At 48.7% G+C, this 11,397-nt stretch overlaps 1 protein-coding gene across 1 annotated transcript in view; it reads right to left on the reverse strand.

The window, feature by feature from the left end:
* Positions 1 to 11,397, reverse strand: part of LOC147106451 (serine/threonine-protein kinase 38-like) — a 76,463-nt gene that overhangs the window by 27,109 nt on the left and 37,957 nt on the right. Inside the window, exons 3-4 of the mRNA XM_086009638.1 lie at positions 4,306 to 4,357; positions 1,381 to 1,503 (exon numbers count right to left, since the gene is read on the reverse strand). Of these exons, the coding sequence (XP_085865764.1) occupies positions 1,381 to 1,503; positions 4,306 to 4,357 (175 nt within the window). The remainder of the gene's footprint in view (positions 1 to 1,380; positions 1,504 to 4,305; positions 4,358 to 11,397) is intronic.

An 11,397-nucleotide genomic window follows, 5' to 3' on the forward strand; every position in this document is an offset into this window, starting at 1 on the left:
CCGGCCGCACCACCCAGTATAGCTTACACGGGACTCCAGTGCTTGACTCTCAATGCCCTTTGAACGGTTGTAAACTGGGCATGGAATCCACCCGCTTCCCAAAGGGGCACATTCCTTACCCTGGTTGATTTCACCCTCTCTATCTCAGCAATGCGAAAGCACCTCAACTTGCCACCTTGGTACCAACGGAGTTAAAAACTGAAAATGCTGGAAATACTCAGCAGGTCAGGCAGCATCTGTGGAGAGAGAAACAGCGTTAACGTTTCAGGTCGATGGCTCTTCGTCAGAACCAGTTCTGACAAAAAGGTCATCGACCTGAAACGTTAACTCGGTTTCTCTCTCCACAGATGCTGCCTGACCTGCTGAGTATTTCCAGCATTTTCAGTTTTTTATTTCAGATTTCCACCATCCGCAGTATTTTGCTTTTTTACCAACTGGGAGTTTCCTGGTCGGTTTAGCGAGTAGCCATCAGGGGAGTGAGGAAGTAATTTCCATAGAATCAGAGGTTTACGGCACAGAAGGAGGCCATTCGGCCCATCGTGTCCGTGCCGGCCGACAAAGAGCTCTCCAGCCTAATCCCACTTTCCTGCTCTTGGTCCGTAGCCCTGTAGGTTACGGCACTTCAAATGCACATCCAAGTATTTTTTTTTTTTTTTTTTTTTTTTTTTTATAAATGATGAGGGTTTCTGCCTCTACCACCCTTTCAGGCAGTGAGTTCCAGACCCCCACCACCCTCTGGGTGAAAAAATCTCCTCAACTCCCCTCTAATCCTTCTACCAATTACTTTAAATCTCTGCCAACGGAAGTCCCACGAGCACCTGAAGAGGTAGTTTAAAAAAAAATTCACTCGGGATGTGGGCAAGACCGGCATTTATTGCCCATCCCTAGTTGCCCCGGAGAAGGTGGTGGTGAGCCCCCTTCTTGAACCGCTGCAGTCCGTGTGGTGAAGGTGCTCCCACAGTGCTGTTAGGGAGTGTGTTCTGGGATTTTGACCCAGCGATGATGAAGGAACGGCCGATATATTTCCCAGTCAGGATAGTGTGTGACTCAGAGGGGAACTTGGAGGTGGTGGTGTTCCCATGCGCCTGCTGCCCTTGTCCTTCTGGGTGGTGGAGGTCACGGGTTTGGGGGGAGCTGCCCAGCAACATTGCAAACATGGACTGTGTACTAGTTTGTTATTCTGGTGCTATGGAATCCATCCCAAAATATAATGAAGCTAATTCCACCTCAGCAGGAGCGTCAAGCAGTGTTGCTCCTTGTAGCTGGTCACAACAAAAGCAGACGTTTTGTGTGTGTACACTTACAAATGCATCTCAAGATACTTGTTTTGCCACACCACCTCCAAGAAGCTTAGAAACCAAACACTGAAACTGGACCAACCTCTCCAAAGGCGCCTCTTCCTATAACCTTTAGAGACTCAAAGTCATCCAGACCCAACCTGGTTCTCTTGAGTCGAAGGAATTCCGTCTCTTTCTGGGCGTGTTGCGTGCGCCGCATTTGTTTCTGGTGCAAACAGAATGCAATTACCACAATAATAAACGTAAATCGCGATCAATACGGACGTTTCACATTGCCGCGCTTTTACTGGTCGAGAGCTTCCGCAAGCAACACCTTTAATCGCGTTCAGTTTGACTCCTTCTCCTGGCCTCCCATTTTTCTCTCCTCTTCAAGCGTTCTATTCCGGACACCACAACAATCATGTCAAATTTCACTCAATCAGCAGCGATTGTCACTCATTTCAGTTCAAAGCTGTTGGCTAACATTTACGTCAAAAATAAGTCCGAAGAATGCTGCACCTCCTATAAATACCCACAGCTGTCACTGGGAGTGTTCCAGTACAAATATTCTAGAGAAATTGCACTTAGGCCAATGTGTTTTAATTCTGCCCAAGGTTTGTTGCGCGACGCTCTTGAATTAATCACTTCAAACACTCCCACTACCAGCGGCGACAGACCTGTAACCACCGACTCTTCCGTTATACAAGCTCAACATCCTCTCTGGAAACGACCCATTTTGGAAGAGGGAAAAAGTGGGATCGAAAATCTGCAGCCGTTCCAGAAAATTCCCACCATTACGCCAGCACTGATATTGCACCGACGGCCTTGCCTTGTATGAGAGACGGAGAAGAGAGACAGAGATTTGCATTTCTATAGCGCCTTTCATAACCTCAAGACATCCCAAAGCGCTTTACAGCCAATGAAGTACTTTTTGAAGCGTAGTCACTGTTGTAATGTAGGAAACGCGGCAACCAATTTGCACACAGCAAGCTCCCACAAACAGCAATGTGATAATCACCAGGTAATCTGTTGGTGATGTTGGTTGAGGGATAAATATTGGGCAGGACACTGGGGAGAACTCTCCTGCTTTTCTTCAAAATAGTGCCCTGGGATCTTTTACGTCCACCTGAGAGAGCAGACGGGGCCTCGGTTTAACGCCTCATCCAAAAGACGGCCCCTCCGACAGTGCATCATCCCCTCAGTACTGCCCCTCCGACAGTGCGGCGCTCCCTCAGTACTGCCCCTCCGACAGTGCATCATCCACCAGCTCATCATCACTTTCTAGCTTCTAAAAAAAGCTGTTGCTGATCATTGAACGTAGTCTTCGCTTCAGACAGGAGTTGGCATTCTTAAGTCCACACTTGCTCTTCTTCCCTTCCTCTGTGGCGGCACCACCCTCCCCTCTTCTCTGTTCTGTCCTAGAAACAGTCCAGTTTATCTTCCAGTTCCAACAAAAGGGCTCGGTACTTTAACAATAACCTGTTACTTGAGGTGCAGATGGGAGTTGCTGTGTATTTGTGTTTTTAGTTCAGTACATGCAGCGTCTTTTTTTAAATTTACACATGCATACGCCGAGAGACATCAACATGGCACACATGGCAAGCTTTCCTCCCCGTTTGGGTAGACTCATTCTCAGTAAGTACAAAGGAAGATCAGCTGTTTGTGTTCGACTGAAGTACCCTTATTTTGTCTGGCATTAGCTAGTGGGTAGCACTCTCGTCTCCGAGTCAGAAGCCCCACTCCAGAGACTGGAGTACATAATCCAGGCCGACACTCCCAGTGCAGTGCTGAGGGAGTGCTGCACTGTCGGAGATGCCATCTTTCGGATGAGACGTTAAACCGAGGCCCCGTCTGCTCTCTCAGGTGGACGTAAAAGATCCCGTGGCATTATTTCGAAGAAGAGCAGGGGGAGTTATCCCTGGTGTCCTGGGGGCCGATATTTATCCCTCAATCAACATCACTTAAAACAGATTACCTGGTGATTATCACATTGCTGTTTGTGGGAGCTTGCTGTGCGCAAATTGGCTGCTACATTTCCCACATTACAACAGTGACTACACTTCAAAAAGTACTTCATTGGCTGTAAGGCACTTTGGGACATCCTGAGGTCGTGAAAGACGCTGGAGAAATGCAAGTCTTTCTTATTTTGTTCCGTGAAGATTCAACAGCTTGTAAAATTGCAATGTCAAGCCATTTTTAAAGATTTCTTTATCATCTTAAAAAGGGGGTTGTTAATTGGCATGGAGCCCAATACAAAAAGTTGCCTATACTTGAGAAAAGTAATAAATATATATATAGAAAAATAGGAGCAGGAATAGGCCATTCGGCCCTTTGAGCCTGCTCCGCCATTCAATATGACCATGGCTGATCCTCTATCTCAATACCATATTCCCGCTCTCTCCCCAGACCCCTCGATGCCTTTTGCGTAAAATTCTGCCACATTATAGAAAGGATAGAGGCACTGGAGAGGGTGCAGAGATTTACAAGGATGGTACCAGAAATGCGAGGGTATACATATCAGGAAAGGATGAACAGGCTGGGTCTCTTTTCTCTTGAAAAAAGGCGGAGGGGTGACCTAATAGAGGTCTTTAAAATTATGAAAGGTTTTGATAGACTGGATAGAGAGAGAATGTTTCCACTTGTGGGGAAGAGCATAACTAGAGGCCATCAATATAAGATAGTCACCAAGAAATCCAATAGGGAATTCAGGAGAAACTTCTTTACCCAGAGAGTGGTGAGAATGTGGAACTCGCTACCACAGGGAGTGGTTGAGGCGAATAGTATAGATGCATTTAAGGGGAGGCTAGACAAGCAAATGAGGGAGAAGGGAATAGAGGGTTACGCTGATAGAGTTAGATGAGGAAAGACAGGAGGAGGCTAGAGTGGAGCATAAACACCGGCATGGACTGGTTGAGCCGAATGGCCTGTTTCTGTGCCGTATAGCCGGTGTAATCCTATGTAATCGGTAACGTTACGATACCTATTTGTTTTGCCAATAAGTCTCAGCTCACTGAGAATGGAGACTTACATCTTCATCAGCCAATCCCTCCTGGTCCATGGCTTTCTCTAGTTGCACTTGTCTGGAAAAGAAATTAAAAACAAAATTGGTCAAATTAATCATGGAATAAATGAATTGATTGTGGGCGGTATAATGTGTGAGTGGGAGGGAGGGTAGCGAGGCTGTGGAATGCACGACCAGAGTTACTGACTGAAGCGGAGACCACGTTTGTCAGGTGGTTAATGGAAGGGGAAGAATGGGATGTGGGAACAGGGCGGGCACACGGGATTAGGATAACCGCTCATGTAGAGGATAAACACCAACACGGAATGATTGGAACAGTTTAATGTCTCATCCGAAAGACGGCACCTCCAACAGTGCAGCGCTCCCTCAGTACTGCCCCTCCGACAGTGCGGCGCTCCCTCAGTACTGCCCCTCCCACAGTGCAGCGCTCCCTCAGTACTGCCCCTCCGACAGTGCGGCGCTCCCTCAGTACTGCCCCTCCGACAGTGCGGCGCTCCCTCAGTACTGCACTGGAGTATCGGCCTGAATTTTCTGCTGAAGTGTTGTAATTGCCAAGAGGTGATTAGCCCGGAATATATTTCCTAATCTAGGGTGGTTTTCAGACTGCAGGATTGGCAATGAGGCAATTTCAGTTTAGTATCAAAGCTAAACATTGTGTAAATTCAGAGTCAGGGTCCAACCGGATTGTGGAGCGAAGGTCAGGGAGCGGGTGCGAGTCTCTTACTACGCTGCACGGCTTCGGACACCCACTGTCCAGCTGGCTGAGCGACAAAGTAAAATAATGCTAACTAAAACGATCCAAAGTTTTATCATAAACCTTACTTGGGTCTGTCCGATGGAGGCAAGACTGATCCGTGGCGATGTATAAACTTTTCATGCAATACTTTCCTTGACCTATAGAGGCTGCCTGTGGGAAGCACAGTCTTGTCCACTAAAAGCAAAATACTGCGGATGCTGGAAACCGGAGAACAGAAAATGCTGGGACACTCAGCAAGTCTGCAGAGAGAGGGGAGGGTGTGGTCTATGTTCTGATGAAGGGTCATAGACCTGAAACGTTAACTCTCCCCCTTCCTCTCGCCACAATCTGCGCTATGCCACCCTGAAATTCACCGCCTGTTCTCCAGTTTTTTGGACAGATTGTATTCCTCAAGGACCTTTCTTGCAAAGTAAAAGCTTGTTTATTTTTGCTGCACTTCTGCCGGTGGATCGCACCTTCTGCAGCCACGGTGCGCCGGCGATGGAGGGAGCGGATGTTGCGAGGGAATCTGATCAGATTAATTTTTCCGTCACGGATAATGCTGAGCTTCGAGTGTTGTTGAGGCTGCAGCCATCCAGGTGATTATTCCACACTCGCGACTTGAGATGGTGGAGAGGCTTTGAGGGGTCAGGAGGTCAGGTTGGGGTGGTCTAGAACTAGGGGTCGCAGTCCCAAAGTAAGGGGTCGGTCATTTAGGACTGAGCGGAGGAAAAATTTCCTCACTCAAAGGGTTGTGAATCTTTGAGCATCCATAGCTCTCTGGGTTAAAGTCGTTGAGTATATTCAAGGCAGAGATCGACAGATTTTTGGACTCCAAGGGATATGGGGATCGGGCGGGAAGGTGGAGTTGAGGTAGAAGAGCCATGATCTCACTGAATGGCGGAGCAGGCTCGAGGGGCCGAATGGCCTCCTCCTTCTCCTAATTCTTATGTTATTATATAGGAGGTGAGCATTTTGTTGCAGAGTCCTCAGCCTCTGACCTGCTCTTGTAGCCATGGTGTTGATTCGGCTGGTCCACTTTTGCTTCTGGTCAATGGTGACGCCCCCCTCCCAAAGATGTTGACAATGGGGGGGGGGGGGGGGGGTGGAATTCAGCGATGGTGGTGCCTTTGAAGGGCAGAGAGAGGTGGCTGGCTTTCTTCTGCTTCAGATGGTCATTACCTGGAACTTGTATGGCGTGAATGAAACCGGCCACTCGCCTGTCGATGTGCTGCAGGTCCAGCCTTTGGGCTGCCTTGTTATCGCGAGAGTGGTGAATGGAACTAAACAGTCAGTCACCGCTCAGGCCCGGCCCTGACCTCATGGTGCAGGGGTCGTCGCTGGAGCAACCAAAGATAGTTGGGCCAAGGACACGCTGCCCTAAGGAACCCCTGCACTGATGTCCCAGCACGGATGCCCCTGCACTGAGGTCCTCGGGTTGAGATGATTGGCCTCGACAGCCACCTTCCTTTGTCAGGTAGGACGCCAGACACTGGAGGGTTTTCTCTTCGACGCCCGTCGACTACGGCTGTGCTGGGTGCTCTTTTATTTAGCGAAGGTTGCGTACAGACAGGTTGTCTTCTTCTGTTGCGACATTGTTCCAGAATTTTCAAGACAGTAGGAGCGAACGTGCATCTTGGTTCAGGCCCCACTCCTGGACATGGGCAGGTATTCGAGGCCAACACTCCAGCGCAGTACTGCGGGAGTGCTGCCTTTCCAGGGGCGCCGTTATTTGGATGAGACGTTAAACCGTCGGCCGGCGGATGGTAATGATCCCGGAGGACTAGTGAAGGGAGAGCAAGGTGTCCTCCTGATGGCCTGGCCACTTTTCCTCCCTCAGTCCTCACCACCGAGAGATAACTGGCCATTCAGCTCGCTGGCGTTTGTGGGATCTTGCTGTGTGTAAAACGGTTGCTATATTTATCCGTGTGACACTGGCAACAGCATATTATAATTCATTGCATGATTTGCGACATTTGAAAGATGCAATAAGAAAGTTGCAAGATCTTTCTTTTTTTTTTTTAAATATAGTCCTTTAGTATTTTAAGGCGGTTCCACAAGATCCCCGAGAACTGACAGTCACACGAGACAGCCCAGTAGGGTTTTACACCGCCCCTGCCTTGCCGTGCACCTCGGCTACCAATGTTGAATTGGGCTCTTCCAAATTGGTGGGAAACTTCAACATGCTCCCTCACTTGACACTAACAACAAACTTGTTAGCAAAATTAAAGCCCATGGGATTAACGGGTCAGTGGCAGTGTGGATACAACATTGGCTAAGAGACAGAAAGCAGAGAGTAGTGGTGAAAGGTTGTTTTTCAGACTAGAGGGAGGTATACAGTGGTGTTCCCCAGGGGTCGTTATTAGGACCACTGCTCTTTTTGATTTTTATTAATGACCTGGTCTTGGGTATACAGGGCACAATTTCAAAGTTTGCAGATGACACTAAGCACGGAAATGTAGTAAACAATGAGGAGGATAGTGACAGTCTTCAGAGGACCCAAGAGAGACTGGTGAAATGGGCAGACACAGGGCAGATGAAGTTTAACACAGAGAAATATGAAGTGATACTTAAGGGGGTGCAGGAACAGAGACCTGGGGGTGTGTGTACACAAATCTTTGAAGGTGGCAGGGCAAGTTAAGAAGGCTGTTAAAAAAGCATATGGGATCCTTGGCTTTATTAATAGAGGTACAGGAAACTTTGTTATATCCGGCACCGACGGGACCGAGCTGTTGCCGATCTATCAAAACTGCCGGACATACAAAGTTAATGTTGAAGCATACGGAGGTTTTCATCTCCGTATCTGACAAACTGTTGCTTAGCAACAGCTTCAAACAAACAGTCGGCCCGTACCTTGGAAGCGTCTCTGTAGCTTAGCAACAGCTTCAGAGAGACTTTCCAAAGCCTGACTGTTGGGGGAAAAAAAAGCCACGAGAAGAAAAACAACCTAACAGAACGGCTCCTGATTTCTGCCGGTAGATCGAGGTTTCCGGACACACAACCTCCGGATAAACCAAAGTCTCCTGTATGAAGCAAGGCAGTTATGCTAAACCTTTTATGAAACACTGGAATACTGTGTCCAATTCTGGGCACCACACTTTAGGAAGGATGTCAAGGCCTTGGAGAGGGAGCGGAGGAGATTTACTAGAATGGTACCAGGGATGAGGGACTTCAGTGATGTGGAGAGACTGGAGGAGCTGGGGTTGTTCTCCTTAGAGCAGAGAAGGTTAAGAGGAGATTTGATAGAGGTGTTCAAAATCATGAAGGGTTTTGATAGAGTAAATAAAGAGAAGCTGTTCGAGTGGCAGGAGGGTCGGGAACTAGAGGACACCAATTTAACGTAATTGGCAAAAGAACCAGAGGGGAGATGAGGAGAAATTATTTTATGCAGCGAGTTATGATGATCTGGAACGTGCTGCCTGCAAGGGCAGTGGGAGCAGATTCAATAGTAACTTTCAAAAGGGAACTGGATAAATATTTGAAGGGCTCTGGGGAAAGAGCAGGGGGGAGTGGGACTAATTGGAGAGCTCGTTCAAAGAGCCGGCACAGGCCCGATGGGCCGAATGGCCTCCTTCTATGTTGTATCATTCTAATGATTCCAACTTCTATTTATATAGCGCCTTTAACATAGTAAAACGTCCCAAGGCGCTTCACAGGAGCGATTATCAGACAAAATTTGACACCGAGCCACATAAGGAGACATGAGGACGGGTGGAAGAGGACGGTTTTAAGGAGCGTCTTAAAGGAGGAGAGCGAGGTAGCGAGGCGGAGAGGTTTAGGGAGGGAATTCCAGATAGAAGGGCCCGGGCAGATAAAGGCACGGCCACCAGTGGTGGAGCGATGGGAAATCAGGGATGGGCGAGAGGGCAGAGTTGGAGGAGCACAGAGATCTGAGAGGTTTACAAAGATAGGGAGGGGCGAGGCCATGGAGGGATTGGAATACAAGGATGAGAATTTTTATTTTTTTTATTTTTTTTTTAAATTATAAATCGAGGCGTTGCCGGACCGGGAGCCAATGTAGCTCAGCGAGCACAGGGGGTGATGGGTGAACGGGACTGGGTGCGAGTTAGGACACGGGGCAGTGAGCACAGGGGGTGATGGGTGAACGGGACTGGGTGCGAGTTAGGACACGGGGCAGTGAGCACAGGGGGTGATGGGTGAACGGGACTCGGTGCGAGTTAGGACACGGGGCAGTGAGCACAGGGGGTGATGGGTGAACGGGACTGGGTGCGAGTTAGGACACGGGGCAGTGAGCACAGGGGGTGATGGGTGAACGGGACAACATCACGCATTTCTGTGACTCAAAGACACGCTGGTGTCTCCTTTATTGTTGCAATAAACAAGGAACTTTTCCAAGCCCTGTGCAGTCTCGTTTAGCAATGATCATGATTCTGGTCTCGGGAGTCACGGGAGCTGTTGGTGAACCTTATCCCCGATGGCTATATCTAGAGATTCAACAGTGGAAACAATTCCACAAATCCCATTCAAAACACCCAGCAGTCATTAATTGATCCCACAACGCCTCTCAAACCAGCCCAAACATGACATCATGTAGCCAAAGTAACATGATCGCAGGACTCTGCGGCGGCAGGAGCTATCTACAACTCAACCTGCATACATCGCAGAAGAATACAGGAAGACCACACCTGGATGAGTGCAGCTCCAACAACACTCAAGAAGCTCGACACCATCCAGGACAAAGCAGCCCGCTTGATTGGCACCCCATCCACCACCTTAAACATTCACTCCCTCCACCACCGGCGCACCGTGGCTGCAGTGTGCACCATCTACAAGATGCACTGCAGCAACTCGCCAAGGCTTCTTCGGCAGCACCTCCCAAACCCGCGACCTCTTCCACCTAGAAGGACAAGGGCAGCAGGCGCATGGGAACACCACCACCTCCAAGTTCCCCTCCAAGTCACACACCATCCTGACTTGGAAGTATATCACCGATCCTTCATCGTCGCTGCAGCGGTTCAAGGCAGCGGCTCACCACCACCTTCTCAACGGCAATTAGGGATGGGCAATAAATGCTGGCCTTGCCAGCGATGCCCACATCCCATAAAAATGAAATTTAAAAAAAAAGTTACAATCTCTTCAGATTTTTCTTTTCCCTTTTAAGCTGCTTCTCGGGGTAACTGGGGCTCGATTCCTGCTTGGCAGTGTGTGCAAGGACACTGCGCGTGCACAGAAGGCCCATTGGCTTGGTTAGGTACGAACGGTGTGGGCCTCAACGAACCTGGGACTAGATTTAAAGGAGTCCGCATCCCGCTTCACCCCACCCCAGGGGCAATCTGTGCTTTGCTCCCGGCCTCCCAAACACCCAGTCCTGCCGCCGACACACTCCAAACCGCAAACCGTCGTTATCACCAGCTGAAGCCTCGGCCTGGACCCCTCCCCAACATCCGGTCCCAACAGTACATCTCCACTTCCTGCTCATCAAAACAAGCAACACCACAGGCAATCTGCAACAATGTTCACACATCCCTTGGCACTAATTAACTGTTTGAAATCCATCCAGTTACAAAGGGCATGAGTATTAATATCGGCAGAGAATATCCTACCACTATCTATTGAGAGCGAGGAGAGAGCGGGCGAGAGCGAGCGGGTGAGAGGAAGAGAGAGAGAGAGAGAGAGAGAGAAGCACCCAAAGAAAAACGCCAACAAATGCATGCAGAGCCGAACTAGGCAGATACCCACTGATAATAAACATCCAAAAACGAGCACTAAACTTCCTAAATCACCTCAAATCTAGCTCCCCAGACACCCTTCATTTCAAAGCCTTTCAGACCCAAGAGCTAAACCCAGAAAAGAGTCCCCTGAGTCAGCTGCTACTGAAACTAAGTACTCAGCCGGACCCTGACCAGCCCCAGACCAACACAGCCGTCCAAACACCAATCCGAGTGAACCAAATCATTAAAAAATGCAAAGAAACCTACCTGGAACATTGGAACAAAATAACCGAAAGCCAAAGCAGATTAGAATGTTACCGGGCCCTAAAAAGAGAATATAAACTGGCAGACTACCTCACGACCATCAGAGACACAAACAGAGACAGACCCTCACCAGGTACAGACTAAAGCGACCACCAACTGGAAATTGAAAAAAGGCAGATACAAGAAATCCTGGCAGCCTAGAGAGAATAGAATATGCGATCAATGTCTGGCCGGCGAGGTTGAAACAGAAATGCATTTCCTCCTAAAATGCGAAAAATTCAACACATCAAGAAACATATTATTCAACAAGCTAAGCCAAACAACCCCAGATTTCAAGGAATTGGATGATCTGTCAAAATTGAGATTAGTCCTAGGAGAAGGAGACAGACCATACCTTGGGGCTAAATATGTAACAACATGTCACAA

The sequence above is a fragment of the Somniosus microcephalus genome, chromosome 16 (genome assembly GCF_052327205.1).
Source record: "Somniosus microcephalus isolate GS21.2 chromosome 16, FLI_Smic_1.0, whole genome shotgun sequence".
NCBI classification, from domain to species: Eukaryota; Metazoa; Chordata; class Chondrichthyes; order Squaliformes; family Somniosidae; genus Somniosus; species Somniosus microcephalus.